The sequence below is a fragment of the Osmerus mordax genome, chromosome 3, assembly GCF_038355195.1.
Source record: "Osmerus mordax isolate fOsmMor3 chromosome 3, fOsmMor3.pri, whole genome shotgun sequence".
Lineage (NCBI taxonomy): Eukaryota > Metazoa > Chordata > Actinopteri > Osmeriformes > Osmeridae > Osmerus > Osmerus mordax.
Window position 1 is genome coordinate 21,803,596 of NC_090052.1, and position 18,504 is coordinate 21,822,099.

Here is an 18,504-nt window from a genome sequence, read left to right on the forward strand (position 1 = left end):
GGGGTCTTTTACAGCAGAGGTAATTTGTCGCTTAGCAACAGTGGCTGCCTGAGCACCACCACGGCACGGCGTGAGCTGCCGTTGAGATGCTCAGCGCTCCGTGTAGAAGGTTTTCTGAGTGGCACGCACGTGAGTGTGTGTGTGCGTGTGTTCGAGGGTGTGTGTGTGCGTCCGTGTGTGTGTGTGTGTGTGCATGTGATTGAGGGATCACGTGCATGTCCATGTGTGTGTGCTCGTGCATGTGCTTGTCGGTGATTGAGGGCTCGCGTGCGTGTGTTCGCGGGTGTGTGTGCGTCCGTGTGTGCTTGCATGCATGTCTGTGTGTGCACGTGCGTGTGCGTGTCTGTGTGTGCGTATGTGTGTGCGTGTGCAAGTCTGTGTGTGCGTGTGCATGTCTGTGTGTGTGTGCGTGTGCGTGTCTGTGTTTGCGTGTGTGTGTGCGTGTGCGTGTCTGTGTGTGCGTGCGTGTGCGTGCCCGTGTCAACCATGTCCGGACACGCCAGAGAGCTGGCTCTGTTTCAGCTCCTGTCAGGGATATTCATGTTTGTTCAGCAGGACAGGCTCCTTCTGGACTGTCTGCCTGTTTAACCCCCCCCCTCCTCCCCAGTCCCACTGTGGTGGTCAGACTGGGCGACACAGGCAGGAAGCACAGTTACAACCACAACCAGTGCGTTTACTACACAATGCAGTTGTTTTTATCCGACCCTAAACCTTACAGTAATCCCAACCCTTATCCTAGGAAGAATCATTTCAACATGTACATGAATTATCGTTCTGTCAAGACAGAAACAGATAATTGAAAAAACATTGATTTAAAAATATATCCTTTCATTTTACATCCCCTCAGTGTGAGCGTCCTGGACTGCCTCTCTCCACCACAGTCATACATCACTTTATTACTCCCAGCCCGACTCCCTCCCCACTGCCCTCAAGGTAATCCATATATATAAACGAGGACAGACTGCCACTAAGCACCCATGAAGGACTGTGTGAGAGAGGGAGGGAGGGAGGGATAGATATGGTCCTATCATCCAGGGGGGAGAGGGGAAGAGAGAGGAATGAGAAGAAATGGGCGATGGAGGACAGATAAACAACAATTGGATGCAAACGCGTCAGAGCGTGAAATCTGGTCGCCATGACAATCCGAAGATTCTACGAGGCGAGAAATTAAGAAAGCGACTGCAGCTCCGCACGCGCTGAATCGATTCACGAACTGAATCGGTTCGCAAACTGATTGATTTCAGAAAATGAATCGATTCACCAAACGAATCCATCTGCAAGTTGAATTGTTTCACAAGACGAAGCGATTCACAAAATGAATCAATTCACTAACCAAATCACTTCACAATTGTTATAGATCAGACTACTTAATGTTCTCGATTACATGGTCATGTTCCGGATCATTGTTTCCAACGTTCTGCAGTGGAACAATGTTTACGATTATATTCTTTCAAGGGGAAGCATCTCTTCATAAACTAAATATCTCTCCCGTTTAGGCAGAGCAACTGCCATTACTTCACTGTTACTAAACTCTAACTACTCGAAACACTGTTAGAACTACGCAGTTTTGATTCTCTTTCTATGTGCAAAATGCGTATGTCGCTTTGGATAGAAGCCTCTGCTAAATGAACAAATTGTAAATGTATTAAATGCAATCCTTCTCAGGTGTGTGATAAGCATCTGTCATTATAGTGTAGAAGGAAAAGTTCAAGTTCTCTGTCTCAGGTGTCTGCTGCAGAGTGATCATCCTTAGGGGGAATCGCTGTCTGCCAAGTGCATCTGGAGAGTATTCCTGTGGGAAGGGTCACAGCGGGGAGTGTTGTGTGATATTATTTCTGTTTATTTGCGGTCACATTCTGAGGACTGTTTGTCCGTGTTTAGTTTGTGTTTAGGTCTGCTTGCCTGTCTGTCTGTCTTCCTGTCTGTCTTCCTGTCTGTCTTCCTGTCTGTCTTCCTGTCTGTCTTCCTGTCTGTCTTCCTGTCTGTCTTCCTGTCTGTCCCTGTCTGTCTGTCTGTCCATCTGACCGTATACCCCTCCAGTCTCTAGTATTGTGTGTGTTTGTGTGTGTGTGGGTGGGTTGTTGTGTTGTCAGAAAGGCCTCCTAGAAGCTAATCATTACATAACCACAGCCTTGTAACCCTAATTGAAGAGGCCGCAGACTATTGAGGAAGCCCTCGACTTGTTTTGAGTGTGTTTGTGTGTGTGTGTGACAGAGAGAGATAGAGACAGAGTTGTTTTGACCATTATTTTTGTCTTGGACTTCATCACATTTTGAAATAGAATATCCTCAAAGTGGCTTGTGAACATGCTGCAGTCAAGTACCTCCTTATACATTAAAGGCTCTCTAGTTCACTCTACCTTCTTTCTCCCTCTGTCTCCTTTTCTCTCTCTCTCTCTCTCTCTCTCTCTCTCTCTCTCTCTCTCTCTCTCTCTCTCTCTCTCTCTCTCTCTCTCTCTCTCTCTCTCTCTCTCTCTCTCTCTCTCTCTCTCACTAAGGGCCACATGGGTCACCATCTTGGTGATCATCACCCCCCCAGGAAACTGTAGTCCTCCTGACCTTTACTCCACTCCTCCCACATCTTCTTTTCTTCCCCTGTTAGCATCCATCCTCCCTGCTCCCGATCCTCGCTTCTCTTTTCTTTCATCCTCCAATAGGCAGTCCAGTACCTCTTTCTCTTCATCACTCCATCCCCTCAACCTCCTCTGCACCTCTCCATCCCCTCCTCCTCTCCTCCTCCCCTGGTGAATTGTTCACCTCCTGTTGTTCCAGATCAACGGCGTGACCTTCCCCCTGCCCGATGACAACCCTGAACAGGAGCTCCTGAAGCCCAACGAGTGGAGCTACTGCGACTACTTTTGGGTAAGACTCTCTCGCGACCACGAGACCAAAGCACCCTGCTATGATGGGGGAGTGGGGGAGTGGGGCTAGGAGCTCGAACCCTGGTCACCAACACGAGGCAGGGGTTCATGGGAGCTGAGGCACGTTATGACTTACGTCAACCAAGTTTAAGTGGGAAAGCACGGGAGTTTCTGTCCTCAAACCGCCTCTGCTACACTCTGCTCTAGGTGTAGGTGGGTGTGTGGTGCAGGGTGTGGTCTGCCTTGTCATCAGCATCAGCCAATTGGGTTTCTCTCCTCTGCAGCTCACATCTATAGTGAAGTCAACAAAATGGACACACACACACAAACACACACACCCTGTCTCTAACACTCACACACACACACCTACACACACAATCTCTCTCTCTCTCTCTCTCTCTCTCTCTCTCTCTCTCTCTCTCTCTCTCTCTCTCTCTCTCACACACACACACACACACACACACACACACACACACACACACACACACACACACAAGCTCTCTCACACACACACACACACACACACGTTCTCTCACACACAGACATGATCTCTCACACACACACACACACACACACACACACACACACACACACACACACACACACACACACACACACACACACACACACACACGTTCTCTCACACACAGACATGAACTCTCACACGCCACATGCACACACACAAAAGCACACTGCAGCATACACTCACACACCCGCTCACACAAACACATACGCATGCTACCACCTCCTGTGTGACGCAAATACTGTACCTCCGCACGCTCACTCTGCTTGATGAGCACCATGTGCTTCACTGTGTCTAATAAACACATTCCCTGACTCACCTAACCACACATACAAACGCATTCAAACGTAAACACTGTACTGTTATAAAATTCTCCATTCCGTATGTGTGTACCTGTGTTTATCTGTACTTTTATTGTCGGAGTTGAAAGGATGTCAGTTTTGAGGTACTTTGGGTAAACGATCATTTCACAAACGGTAAATAGCCTTTCGCATCAGCTCGATAAATCCCGACAAAAACGACAGCAGTGTTTTCTCAAAGGATGTTTGATGGGTGCTGCCGTTGCGTCCTCAGACTGACAGGAAGGACCCCCAAGGGACGACCTGCGTGACGGGCTTCGAGGTGCTGCTCCAGAAGCAGCTGAAGGGGAAACAGATGCAGAAGGAGATGGCCGAGTTCATCCATGAGAGGTGAACCACAACAACCACACACATTCTCAGAGAGAAGCAGTACTACAAGTTCAAGTAGTGTCTCTCTCCCTCTCTCTGTGTCTCTCTGTGTCTCTCTGTGTCTCTCTGTGTGTGTCTCTCTCTCTTTCTCTCTCTGTGTCTCTCTCTCTCTCTCTGTGTCTCTCTCTCTCTCTGTGTGTGTCTCTCTCTCTCTCTCTCTCTCTCTCTCTCTCTCTCTCTCTGTCTCTCTCTCTCTCTCTCTCTCTCTCTCTCTCTCTCTCTGTGTCTCTCTGTGTCTCTCTCTCTCTGTGTCTCTCTCTCTCTCTTCTGTGTGTGTAATTTGCTCTGGCCTGGAAAGAGAATCGCCAACTCTGAAAGATCCTGGGGAGATGGGGGGAGATGGGGCGAGATGGGAGAGAGGGATAGAGACATAGGTAAAGTCAGGAGAGAGAGCAAGATGGGGTAGGAATAGAGAAAGGCAAAAATAGAAGCAGAGAGAGAGATGGAGATATATCTATGTCAAGATGTAGGTGCTTGCTGCTGTTTATAAGCTGCTTCCTGTGCTGATGCTATCATTTTTCTGTGTTCATGGTCTCTTATCAGAGTAGAACAGGGAGCCGTCAAGGGTTTATCACTGTGTTCATCATACAGGATTACACTCCATGTCCTTGAGTTACTCTCATGGACTGGGCCTGCTTCGTCACTTAGTATCAGTACAACTATTGAGGTTTTTGATGTTCTCCTGGGCCATGTCCTAATATTCCATGCGGAACATTGCCACATCTTGATATTCCACATGGAACATTGGTCTATTTTGTTGAAATTCCATCTGGAACATTCCTCTTGTCTGGACATTCCAATGTGAAACATCTCTGTCCTGATATTCCATGTGGAAAATTTCTCTGTATTGAAATTCCATATGTAAAATGTATGTTCTAATTACTGGTTTCCTGATCCAGGATCAAGATTGAAGAGGAGTATGCGAAGAACCTCTCCAAGTTGTCCCTGTCGCCCCTGGCTGCACAGGAGGAAGGGTGAGCGACTGGATGGATGGATGAATGGAGAGAACTCTCTGGTTGAAAACATTATCTTCCCTAGCCCCTCATCGATCCAACTGTTCCATAGCGAGCCATTCGACCCAGCAACCACTGAAAAGAATCCTTGTCCATGTCAGACAGATGGTTGTAGATGACCAGACCCTTTTAGAACGTCTCTTCCAATGTTCCAATCTGTTCTGAATGTTCTAGAACGGTGGGGGAGGCCTGGGCCCAGCTGAAGAAGAGTCTGGCTGACGAGGCTGACGTCCACCTCAAGTTCTCCAACAAGGTACAGACTGCACCCTGTCTGACACCCTCCAGTCCCCAAGCCAGGTCCCCTCAGTCCTGTCTGTTAGCAGCGGAGAGGAGCAAACCTCTTGAATCTGCAGCCCTCTTGGGAGCAGTGAACCAGGTCTATACTAAGACCACAGGAAGGAACAGAGAGGAGACTAAAATATCCCAGAGGCCATGTCCGCTGGTCTCGCACACACACACGCCCTCCTGTCGGACTCATTTGCCCGGGCCTCTGACAAGAGCTGTCCACACACTCACAGGCACACATGAACAAACACACACGCACGCACGCACACACACAAACAACCCCCCCCCCCCCCCCCCCCCACACACACACACATAAACATACACACAGGCTCAGGCCTTGGCGCTCTTCTCTGCTCTCTCACTCTACGAGTCTCCTGATAGGCTGGTGTGGTCATGCAGAAGGAGGATAGGATGAGTCGTCCTCAAAATTGTCTCTGTTTCTCTCCATTTTTCTTCTTTCTGTCCACTCCTCTATTTCTCTCCTGTTTCTCATGTCTCTCTCTTTGCTCTCCCTTCTCCTCTCTTTCTGCTCTCTCCTGAGGCTCTCCCTTTGCTCTCTCTCTCTCTCTCCTCTTATCTCTCCACTTCATCTCAACAATCTATTCTGCTGTAAATAGTGTCTTATCTTCTAATTCAGCCTGCTAGGTTCCACACCCGGCTCCGAGCACACAGACAGACACGAAACAGTAAAATAATAATCGAAAGAAGTTGGCATTTGAACAGTCAGTGTTCTCGAACCCCCCCCCCCCCCACACACACAGCCAGCTGTCTGACCCCAGGTCTGTTTGTGTCGCAGCTGCACTCTGAGGTGGAGAAGCCTCTGCTGACCTTCCGAGAGCACAACTTCAAGAAGGACATGAAGAAGTACGACCATCACCTCACTGACCTGCGCAAGCAGCTCTCTAGTCGCTTCGGCGGGGTGGAGAAGGTACGGGCACCTGTACTGCACTGTACACATTTCTAACATATTTTTATGTTGTATACAGTAAATGGATAATTTAATACCGGTCAGTGCTAGAGGCTCCTGTACTGTGGAGCAGTGACGGTTTTTCAACATTCTGTAGAAGAGAAATAATGGTTTAGGCTGGGGCTGGGGTTAGGTTGGACTGGGGCTGGGGCTAGATTGGACTAGGCTGTGCTAGGCTGGGGCTAGGTTGGGCTGGGCTGGGCTAGGTTGGACTAGGCTGGTCTAGGTTGGACTAGGCTGGTCTAGGTTGGACTAGGCTGGTCTAGGTTGGACTAGGCTGGTCTAGGTTGGGCTGGGCTGGGCTAGGTTGGACTAGGCTGGGCTAGGTTGGGCTGGGCTAGGTTGGACTAGGCTGGTCTAGGTTGGACTAGGCTGGGCTAGGTTGGACTAGGCTGGTCTAGGTTGGACTTGGGAAATGGGTAGCAAACATGACAAATCTGGAGAGGCTTCAGATCAGGCTGAAGAAATGGTCCAGTGGAGCTGGGGATTACTGTCAATGACTCCTTCTGTGTGTGTGTGGGGGGGGAACATGTCTGTGTGTGTGTGTGGGGGGGGAACATGTCTGTGTGTGTGTGGGGGGGGGGAACATGTCTGTGTGTGTGGGGGGGGAACATGTCTGTGTGTGTGTGTGTGGGGGGGGGGGAACATGTCTGTGTGTGTTTGTACATGTCTGTGTGTGTCTGCTTGCATGTTTCCTGCGTCTGCTTCAGGCCCGGAAAGCCCTGGCAGACAGGCAGAAGGACCTGGACATGAAGACCCAGCAGCTGGAGGTCAAACACATGAACAAGCACGAGGAGGACATCAAGAAGGCCCGCAGGAAATCCACACAAGCAGGTCAGGGGTCACGGAAAGGCTCCGAATCTGAATCACTCTGCGATGCTCGCTCTGCTTCCAGAGAGACAGAAGGAAGGAGGAGAGGGGAAATGGAGGAGGGTGATGGGATTGAGGAGGACAGAAAGTAGAAAGGAAGTCTCTCTCTCTATTTCTTTCTGTCTATCTCTCTCTTATCTTACTCTTTCTCTCTCTATATCTAGCTATCTCTTTCTCCAGATTAACACTCTACTCCCAGTTCCAATCAATAGCTCCATTAGAAATTATTAATGATGACCACTTCTGGACAGAAGACACTTCATTACCATATAGATGAAGATCTGGGTTGGATAAAGAGATCTCTCTCTGTCTCGCTCCTCTCTGTCTCTCTCTCTTCTCTGTCTCTTGCCCTCTTCTTTCCCTTTCTGTCTCTTTCTCTGTCTCTTGCCCTCTCTCTCGCGCTCGCTTTCTCTCTGTGTTCAACAAAGATGTAAACTAAGCTCTGATTACACAAACTGTCCCTCCACCTGTGAGGTTTGCGTGCATCCCTGTGACATCACCCATCGTAGCCTGAATCAGGGCTTCTGAGACCGTCAGCGGCAACTGTATCCATGGAGATGAGGTCTCAGAACTGATATGTTTGTCCTGGTCGCCCTCTGCTGGTCATGTAAGGGATTGCATTCCATGGAGTGAGTGAGGGGCAGTCAAACTAAATCTTACATTTACATTTAGTCGTTTAGCAGACGCTCTTATCCAGAGCGACTTACAGCAAGTACAGGGACATTCCCCCCGGAGCAAGTAGGGTGAAGTGCCTTGCCCAAGGACACAACGTCATTTGGCACAGCTGGGAATCGAACTGGCAACCTTCAGATTACTAGCCCGACTCCCTCGCCACTCAGCCATCTGACTCCCAAATCTTGAAACCATTGTGCGAATTGTCCCGTTTGCCCTGATTCCCAGAACACTGCATTGACAGTAGAATATTGATCCATAATTGATGAGGAGGGGTTTTGGCATGGTAAAGAGCAGGCGATGAACTTGTGTCTCTAACCACCATGCTCTGTGTCAACAGGAGACGACCTGATGCGTCATTTGGATCTCTACAACCAAGCCCAGTGCAAGTGGTTTGAGGAGATGGTCACCAACAGCATGGTACAGCCACTGCTCTGACTGCTTGTTCTGACTGACGGTCTGTTCTGTCTGGCTGACCGTTGGGCCTAGCTGACAGTTTTGTCTGTTGTGTGTCTGTTGTGTGTCTGTTGTGTGTCTGTTGTGTGTCTGTTGTGTGTCTGTTGTGTGTCTGTTGTGTGTCTGTTGTGTGTTCAGGAGCTGGAGAAGCTGGAGGTGGAGAGGGTGGAGATGATTCAGCAGCACCTGCGTCAGTACACCACCCTGCGCCACGAAACCGACATGTTCAACCAAAGCGTAAGTCAAGTTCTCAGCTACGTCAGGGTGCGTGTGTCTTTGTCACATGTTCTATATAGATGTATGCCTTTTAAATGTGTGCGTGTTGTTCTGATGGCACAGCGTTTTTGGGGTTGAGGAGTTCATCTCATTGCATTATTGTGTGTGCGTGCCTCTCTCTCTCTCTCTCTCTCTCTCTCTCTCTCTCTCTCTCTCTCTCTCTCTCTCTCTCTCTGTGCTTCTCTGTGTGTGTGTGCCTCTCTCTCTCTTTCTCTCTCTCTCTCTCTCTCTCTCTCTCTCTCTCTCTCTCTCTCTCTCTCTCTCTCTCTCTCTCTCTCTCTCTCTCTCTCTCTCTCTCTCTCTCTCTCTCTCTCTCTCTCTCTCTCTCTCTCTCTCTCTCTCTCTGTGCCTCTCTCTCTGTGTGTGTGTGTGTGTGTGTGTTTCCAGACCCTGGAGCCTGTGGTCCAGCTCCTACAGAGCGTGGACCCAGCCAAAGACAGAGAGCTGTGGGTCAAAGAGCACCAGACAGGGGAGTTACGGCCGGTCAACTTGGACATCTAGACCTGGTCTGGGATCAGCCTCTGCATGATCAGAGCCCCAGGCCTCTCCACCTCAACCCCTCCAGTAGACCCAGGATCAGATCCATGCATGGCCAGGACAGGACTCAATAACAGTCTTCTCTGTGTTACCGCAGAAGCTGGAGGTCAGCTGGTTCTCCATCACACCAGGCTATGCTTCTCAATCCATGTTGGAACAATAGAAACAACTAGCGGTCAAAATACCAGCATGTTATTCATACAGCGTCTGACAGTGTTACTCTGTGTTAAGGACTGCCAGTAAACACGCCTACAGCAAACATTTTACTTTGCTCTTCACCTACATCAGTACATGACATCATCATCGGGAATGCGGTTAGATTTTGATGTAGCAATCTGACCAATCACCACCTCTCAAACATGGCTTTTAACAAACAACTAATGATCAGTTGACTAACAGCTAAATTAAATCATTTTTAAGATAGATAATGCAGTATGACACATGACATGAAACAATATACTAGAATAAATATGATCTATTTTAATATTTATGCTGTCACAGTTATAAATAGAAACTGCATGTTTTTAAATAATATCTTAAAATGTTTAATGTACATTGGGGAGTGTATATTTTGTGGAATATAATGGTTGTGATGGCACTTGAGCACGTTATTGGCTTTGTGTTTACGAATGTCTCCTAAAAGTACTCCAGTCAATGACCAAGGAATCCTTTACAACACTGAAACACAACAACAACCTCTCTCTGGGAACACGGGAAGGGAGTGCCCATGTGCACCGGTTCATCTCCTTTTCATCTGAACGGCACTCAATCACTTACCTATGAAAATTCCACTGTAACTACGGTAACACAGTTAGTTTCTGTTTCAGTACCTTAAACTGTAATTCAGTCTTAGGAAATAGTCAATATCATTAGGTGGTGGGGATGTTGTCCGTTCCTCCCACCACCCCACACCCCCACCCCCCACCCCTCCCTGCAGTACCCTTATCCGTGAATTACTCTTATGTTATTGCGGGCAACCAGGAAAATCCTGATAGGTGTACAATGTTTGTCTGCGTATAATGTAGACTACACCGCTGTTTAAACTGTACACGGTTCGTAAACAAGTGCACTCTTCGGGTGAAAAGGTGACTGGTCTGGGCACAGGGCATGAATGTGAATTACCTGTTTGTTTCGTGTCACAGTACGTGGCCGATAAAAACCTGGGTGGAGTTTAGTTAAGGTCAAGGGCAAATGAGATGATCGATAGTGATCAATGCTATGAACACCTTTTAGTGCCTAATGGTGATATACCTGGAATGTCCTTGATTAATATTCTATTCTGCATCCGTGTACATACATGTACATATACAACTTAGATGGATTTAGTTGTTACATGTCTTTTAACGGGCCTTGCACAGCTGTGCGTGTTTTCATGATGTGTTTTGATTTCACACAGAGGGCCTCCCTGTTCATATGTCCATGTGTGGCGTCGATCCACTGATTAAAAAAAACAAACAAAAAAACTCACAGATTTCATATCGAACATTTAAGTTAACGTACAGTTTACATTTACATTTAGTCATTTAGAAGACGCTCTTATCCAGAGCGACTTACAGTAAGTACAGGGACATTCCCCCGAGGCAAGTAGGGTGAAGTGCCTTGCCCAAGGACACAACATCATCTTGCACGGCCGGGAATCGAACTGGCAACCTTCTGATTACAAGCCCGCTTCCCTAACCGCTCAGCCACCTGACTCCCACAGTTAACATTTCTCACCTGCCTCATGTCCATATCACAGTACAGGTGTGTAACAGTAAGGGTAATGTCTTGGCCCCCAGCAGCTTGACATGTAGGCCTACCTAGAAGGAGATGAGGGTCTGCGTGTGTCGAGTCTACTATATGGGTGTGTGTGTGTGCGTGTGAGTGAATGTTGTGCGTTGTGATGTTATGGGGGCTTTTTGGTTGAGATCAACTTATCAACTTATCTCATGTGTTTTCTGTGCGTGTGTGCATATGTGTTTATGCTCTGTGTGTGTGTGTGCATGTCTGTGTGTACTGTACTGTGTTCTCTGTTAACTGTGGCTCTGTCTGGAGTTTTGTGAGTCTATAGATGTGTATCTGTGGTACGAAATGATACTGGTCCTGGGAACTGTCACAAATTGAAATCAGGGTTTACGTCCCAGAGTACCGAGGGAAACACTTAGAACCATAACGGTTACGATAAAACTGGTAGTTCACATCGGTCTCTAAGACACAGGTATTGACACACAGTAGCTACTCACCATTTGGAATGAGGCTTATTTTTGTAAGAGAATTCTATTAAATAAATACCCCCCAATCACATCCTTGTGAAAATGAACTGGATATTTAGCATGTTTTTATTTGATTGTATCCTACCTTTTAACTGACACGTAAAAAAATTGCATTATTGTTGTAGACGTTTTATTGTGTATGTCAATGTTGTGCAACCTGTAAAACGTTTTGCCAAAGCTAATTGCATTTTTAAAAATACTGATGAAAAATATAGTTTGATTTAACTTCCCTTTTTTTCTGGGATTGTTTTCATTTGGGCTGTAACGTGAATCAGCAGTATTCAGACACAACAAATCATGACGTACGGTGAATCTTTGTCCAGACAATGTTCTGTAGAATCCAGTGTCCAATTAAATTGCTTTCCTTCAAAATATCAACTTCTGTCTGTATCAATATCGTACAATAAGTTTGGATTCAAACGTTAACATAAGTTGCTTTCCACCACACAGCTAAATCTAATTAACATAATATCATCATTAATGTAAGCATTGGAGGGATCAATATGGATGTCCATAAATCGTTAAATAGCTTTTTTCTTGCTGTGTTACCTTAAAGTAACTACACACTCCAATTTCAGCCCCCTCTATTTTGAGGCTTCCTCAAACTCTCGAACTGACGCACAGTAAGATCATCACGCACAACCCGTCCCTTTGACGTCAGAGTAGCCTACCTTGAAAAGTCACTCGTGTCACAAATTTCAGTTGACATTTACATTTAATCATTTAGCAGACACTCTTATCCAGAGCGACTTACAGTAAGTACAGGTCTCCCGAGGCAAGTAGGGTGAAGTGCCTTGCCCAAGGACATAACATCATTTTTCGCACTGCCGGGGAATCGAACCAACAACCTTCTGATTACTAGCCCGATTCCCTAACCGCTCAGCCACCTGACTCCCAGGAATACAGGAAGAGAAGAGACCCACAGGCCAGAGTGCTGACAGAGTGGACAGCTTTGTTGTGTGGTGGAGGCTCAGATATCCAGGCCAGTCCTTGACACCCTGAGCTAAAGCTGCTTTAGCAGTGGAGATCTCTATTTACATTTACATTTAGTCATTTAGCAGACGCTCTTATCCAGAGCGACTTACAGTAAGTACAGGGACATTCCCCCGAGGCAAGTAGGGTGAAGTGCCTTGCCCAAGGACACAACGTCAGTTGGCATGACCGGGAATCGAACTGGCAACCTTCGGATTACTAACCCGACTCCCTCACCGCTCAGCCAACTGACTCACTTCATTTAGCGCTAATACCCCAAGCCTGAGACAGATATGAAGCCGTCACAGTGTTTAACCTGTCTTGTGTTTTACACAACCAGCCTCTCATGATCTACTATGATCCAAGAGGAGAAAAATGTTTACAACATCTGTAGATTGATAATCTGAACCAAGGTTGATGTTTTTATTTCTCTATTCAGTTTTTATAGTTTTTCCTCATATGAAGTCCAGATTTCTTTGGGAACATTTAACAAGAAGAAGTCCTATTCAGAAATACCTTTATTTAAATCTTACAATTAAAGAAATAAACAATGACAATAGTCAAGTAGCATACACATTAACATATTTGTAATGTTCTACAGCTGTGATTGGACTAGACAATTTTGGAAAGCTACCCAATTTTTTGAGTATCACATTACCTTGACAACCATTCTTGTTTTTGTCATAGCTCATGGCTGTGGACATATCTACACATTTCCAGCAATGCCCCCCGCCTCACGCACACATCCAGATACACACACCAAATAGCACGCTATGTTTTCAATCGCAGTTAAACATTGGGATAACCCTATAAGTCCCATATTTACATGAACGATTCCCAACCTTCCACTCTCAAAATGTCGTTGTGATTACAGATTTGCAGATGACCATGTCCCTTTTTAAATTATAAAAACTTGACCAAAATTGGATCCAAATGTTTACTAAACCCCACAAAAAAGTGTCTGGTTCAATATTTCTGGGCACGGCAACTGCTTGTCGGTTATGCTATGTGTGTGTGAGGTGCATGGAAAGAGTGTGTGTGAGTTGTGTGTGTAAGAGATGCCCCCCCCTCCCCCTCCACAGGTGACCTGCCTGGAGAGACCTATCTCTGCAGCTGTGTCTAATCTGACCTTCCCACTTTAATAGGATTGGCTGGTCAGAGAAGATTGTTAACTGGAGCCTAATCCACAACCGTAAGGTGCTCTAAAACAGGCTTTACCTCCATTACACTAAACCAGCAGGACACACTTGAGGTTAGTTCAGTTCAGAACATCAGGGGCAACACACACACACGTTTCTGGAGAGGTATACACCCACAATCCTGTAGATACAATCGGACAAAAAGTTCCCCCTGCCCTTAATCTCCCTTTATAGTCCTGCTACCCTCAACCTATCCCTTTGAAGCAATTTGATTGGATTTGACAGGTGTAAACAATACTACAGAAGCCAATCAGTGGGCACGCTGACTACTGCAATCTAGCGTATGTCTGCCAAATCCCATTAGATGTCCACACATGCTTCTGATACAAGGCTCCCGGGCAGGGGTGTAAAATCCTGGTCCTCAGGGGCCACCTGTCCTGTATGTTTTAGATGTTTCCCTGCTCCAACACACCTCATTCAAATGAATGGGTCGTTATCAAGCTCGTTATCAGCAATTCTGATAACGAGCATTCATTAGGACCAGAATTCGACACCCCTGCTCCTGGGGTTAAACTCAAAGTCTTAATGACTTTTTTTTAAACTTAATTACTTCTCTATGGGCCAGAGTGAGAGGAAAGGGGTTCATTTCAATTGGAAAGCACCTGTGGGTCGTCCCTAACATGGCCTCCACAACATCACTCGGATCTTAGCGGGGTTGTGGGAGTCACATGACAACACCGTGGGGTTAACGGCTGAGGCCGATGTCCCAGGGGTTCATTTCAATTGGACTATTGTCACCAACGCACGTCAACACAGTGTGACCTGATCACAATGTTGTCAGGTGGGCTACGTTAACACTGAGAACATGCACCTGCTGAAAACCTGCAGGAATTTATAAATATATGTACACAGTGAAGCTTTGAACAGTCATGAATGGAAATGTGTGAATGAAAAGTTTGTTTTGTTGTTGATTCCTCGTCCTTTGTTATGGCTTCTTCTCCTTCAGTTTATCCTTGATTTTCTGGGGCTCGTCGTACTGTATCAACCTCAGAATGTCCTTGTTGTCCATCACACCCTGGATGAACTCTCCCTCTGAGATCTTTTCTGAAAACCCACACAGAGAGAGAACAATATGTTTAGGACGAGACATCAAGACAGCCTAGAGCATGCCTACGTCAACCCTTTAAATGACAGTTTGAAATGACAGTTTGAAGTTACAGTTTTAAAATAACAGTTTTAAAAACGAGTTTTAAAAGAAGAGTAAGAGCTGTTTAATTCAGCTTTCCAGCTGTCCTGTGTCTTGCCACTCTCACCATCTTCTTTCTTTCCAAAGAAGTTCCAGATCTTGTCGGCTCTCTTCTCCGGTGTGTTCTCGTCCTCCGAGAGGTTTTCTTGATCGTCAGCAGAGATCATGTTGAATATTGACTTCAAGGAAGCCAAAGCAGACAGAGAGAAAAGTGTCAATTCATCCATAATCAAGGTGATCTATGATTTATGAATACATCACGATTCTAAAACCCAGTGCTTGATTTACACATAAATCCACTCATCCCGTTTATAATAAATAATGAACTGTGTTTATGTCATCATGTAACTTCTAACTTTGATATCTAAAGTTTTTCTTTCCCCGTCTATTTAGATTTTATGGGAGTCAGGTGGGTGAGCGGTGAGGGAATCGGGCTAGTAATCAGAAGGTCGCCAGTTCAAATCCCTGGCTGTGCCAAATGACGTTGAGGCCCTGCTTGTATCGGGGGTATGTCCCTGTACTTAATGTAAGCTAAATGACTAAATGTAATGTAGATGATAAATTATGATTCTGAAACCCAGTGCTTGATATATTAAACAACAAAATTACACAACCAAGTAACAGTCACGCATATCAAAAACATAACTCCTAACAAACGTTTTATTGTTTGCCTTTACCTTGACGATCTCCTGGATCTCGTTCTTGCTGATGGTGCCGTTGCCATCGACGTCGTAGAGGGCGAAGGCCCACTCAAGTTTCTGCGTGGTCTTGCCTCCGGAGGTGAGGTGAAGAGCTACGATGTACTCCTTGAAGTCCAGCGTACCGTCCGCGTTGGTGTCGAAGCTCCTGAACACGTGACGGGCATAGTCTGAGGGGTCCGCTCCAGGGAAGAAGCTGGCGTAGATGCCCTCAAACTGCTCCTTGGAGATCTTCCCCCCGGGGCATTCCTTGAGGAAGGTCTGGTACCAGGTACACAACTCGGCCTCGGTGTACTTGGTGTTGGACTTCAAGTCTTCCAGGAGTTCCTTAGACAGCGCGCCGCTCTTGCTGTTCCCCATGGCGGGACAGACACACCAAGGTAAGGAGAGACGACCTGGTTTCCTAAAACTCAACTTCTTCTTTGGTTCTCGCTCTAGTTCTCACTCGCTCTCTATCACTTCTTGTTCGTCTCTCTCTCTGAGTGTCTCCTTTCTAGCTAACCTCTCTCTATAATTCTGTCTCCCTCTCTTTCTGTCACTCTCTCTCTCGCTCGTGGTAAATAACAAAAGCTCTTTGTCGGCCCTGTGTTTCACTCTCCCCCTGGACAAGCCCACAAAATGCTAAATGGGATTACAGTCATCGCTACTTCAATCCAGACAGCCTGTCTTGAAGCTTAAGGGGGGGATAACCACCTCACACAACTGTGACATATTTTGAAGACACATTCGCAGGCTGTGAATCACAGGGACACAATTAGCCTGAGTTTTGCATCATGGGAGGTACGACGGACTTATCCAGATTAGCAAGGAGATTCAAATCAGATTCTTCTTCAAGGTTTTTCAAGATGAATGTCTCGTGAATGCAAATCTCAGCATATTGTTCTTCGAAATTTAGAATTCAGATGTAATGGGATGATTTACTTTAGATAATGAAAATGTTTTCTCAGACCAAAAAATACTCTGTCAAAGGTACAATAGGTAAGGTTTTTTTCAGTAAAAAAAAGAAAGGTTCCCCCCCCCACTATAAACACATCGTGTGAGCTAATGAGGCTCTGAGAACAACACAGAGTTTTGTGTGGGAAATCCAATAAACGTTTACCATTAGACCAAAAGGACAAACTGAGTGACCAGACGTCTTCCAGACTAGGGTGGTCTGGTGTCCATGGTCAACAAGTCCCCTGGCCTCACGTGCCATTCCCCTGGGTTTAAACCTGCTACAGCTGTCTCACTAACACAGGACCACCTCCCACTTAACTTTAGCCAGCGAGGCCACCGAAAAATGAGCAGTGTGTTGGCGCAGTTGGGTGGAATTCTCACTGTGCCTGGGACTGAGTTAGCCAGAATCGGCTCAGTAACGTAAGCTCCAGTAAGAAGATGTCTCCTGGGGGTCCAGGACAGATTAGCCGCCATCTGTCTCTCGGGTAACTTGGAGCTCTGTGGGCACAGGTAAATAAAGAGCCTTTTCTGTATTTTGCCCGTTTGTTTTCTTGTTCTCGTTTGTAGTTTTGTAAGACAGAAGAATGCAGATTTTTCTGATTCCCATGTTGGGCTTTTTGCTGAATCTGTGTCTATTTGGGTTGGCATTAGCCGCCTTGCTAGCTGATGGGTGGATGGATGGATGGTCGGATGTATTGACAGCAGGATGGAGAGGCATGGACATTTTTGAGAACAACATGGCGAAATGGTCGCTGGGCCTTTCAAGGCAGCAGATACCTCAGAGCTAACGTGAAGACACAAGTGAGGACAAACAACCTTTAAAACCCTTTAATTTGCCCCCATTAACCTTCTGAACCATGGTCAAATGATTCTGTTCAACCCTGGTATCTCTTTTAACCCCACAATCATCATCATCCTCATCCTCCTCATTCTCCTCATCTAGTTTATGAGAAAGAGTGAATGTAGGTGTGTGTGGGCGTGCATGTTGCAGTGAGTTGCAGAGTAAGTGGCTGTGCTTGAGTGTGTGTGTGTGTCATGAGCTTGTGTGTGTGTTATGTGAGCTTGTGTGTGTGTGTCATGAGCTTGTGTGTGTGTATGTGTGTGTTATGACGATGGGGATGTGTCGGACAGAGTCGTCAGTATGTGCTGAGCTCATAGCATCTTAACTAACTAATCTTTATCTGTTATGATCTCTTTGTACTGTAATCAGACTAAAGAGGCCTCAGTATCGAGGACTCAGTATATCTGTATTCTGGAACAGCATAATTATAGGCAGTTCTGTTCTGTCTTGTCGTCAGTACAAAAGGCCTCCTGAATATGGAAGGCTCCAAAACAAAGAGATTAGGAAGATAGTGAGAGAGGAAAATAATGAATGAAAGAGAAACAGGGAAAACAAGGAAACATAGAGGGAGTGAGCCTCCTCCTCTCTCCTCTTCTCTCCTCTCTCTCCTCTTTCTCCTCTTCTCTCCTCTCTCTCTCCAATCCTCTCTGTGTGTGAACGTTTCATATGTGAATGTGTATGTGTTTCACCTGTGTTTCTCTAAGGACAGTCTGAATCATTTCCTAAACGGCCCCTCGTACTCCGTGAACTCTGTCTCTTTGGATCTCCAGTAGGTGGGGTGTTTGTGCAAGCTACATACAAGCTAACCCTACATACAAGCTAACCCTATAACCCTGACAATGGGCTTACACAAGCCTAATAGTGTTCTACTGCAAGAAGGGTCTTCTTTATCCTCATCGCAGATGCTTGCATCAGTGTTGCATGTTACTCTTCTTCCTCTACGGATCATCGAGCCCATCCTAAGGTCGTGATGGAGTAGTGAGACTGCAGGATGGCTGGATCAAGAAAAACATTCAAAAATCGTTTGTTGAGTTATATAATCAAATCAAATGTTTGCTGTACGATGATGACATAATGTCACAGAGATGTATCCCAACGTAAAGGAAACATGAAATTTTTCTCAAAAACAGATTAAAGTTTTAGTCTTTGACCATGTTCTGCGATGCCCAAGAGTATCATACATCAAACTGAGGGATTAAAATGATGCTTTTATTTCATCATCAAATTCAGGCA

General features: G+C 46.2%; 2 protein-coding genes across 2 annotated transcripts in view; one reads left to right on the top strand and one right to left on the bottom strand.

The window, feature by feature from the left end:
- The window catches only part of gas7a (growth arrest-specific 7a), a 14,767-nt gene extending 4,676 nt beyond the window's left edge, over positions 1–10,091 (top strand). The window contains exons 2-10 of the mRNA XM_067233271.1: positions 2,772–2,861; positions 3,957–4,072; positions 5,011–5,085; positions 5,299–5,377; positions 6,206–6,337; positions 7,087–7,210; positions 8,259–8,338; positions 8,513–8,611; positions 9,038–10,091. Of these exons, the coding sequence (XP_067089372.1) occupies positions 2,772–2,861; positions 3,957–4,072; positions 5,011–5,085; positions 5,299–5,377; positions 6,206–6,337; positions 7,087–7,210; positions 8,259–8,338; positions 8,513–8,611; positions 9,038–9,151 (909 nt within the window). The 3' untranslated portion in view covers positions 9,152–10,091. The remainder of the gene's footprint in view (positions 1–2,771; positions 2,862–3,956; positions 4,073–5,010; positions 5,086–5,298; positions 5,378–6,205; positions 6,338–7,086; positions 7,211–8,258; positions 8,339–8,512; positions 8,612–9,037) is intronic.
- Positions 10,092–14,535: 4,444 nt separating this feature from the next.
- On the bottom strand, positions 14,536–15,854 carry rcvrna (recoverin a). Its single transcript, XM_067233129.1, has 3 exons — positions 15,474–15,854; positions 14,864–14,975; positions 14,536–14,654 (listed from the first exon to the last, which is right to left on the bottom strand). The coding sequence occupies exons 1-3, from the start codon at positions 15,852–15,854 to the stop codon at positions 14,536–14,538; spliced, it is 612 nt and encodes a 203-aa protein (XP_067089230.1).
- Between the last annotated feature and the right edge of the window lie 2,650 nt (positions 15,855–18,504).

Coding starts and splice junctions, on each gene's coding strand:
- rcvrna (XM_067233129.1), bottom strand. CDS start 15,854: ATGGGGAACAGCAAGAGCGGCGCGCTGTCTAAGGAACTCCTGGAAGAC. Junction 14,976..15,473: donor AGATCCAGGAGATCGTCAAG/GTAAAGGCAAAC, acceptor GCTTCCTTGAAG/TCAATATTCAACATGATCTC. Junction 14,655..14,863: donor CTTTGGAAAGAAAGAAGATG/GTGAGAGTGGCA, acceptor GTGGGTTTTCAG/AAAAGATCTCAGAGGGAGAG.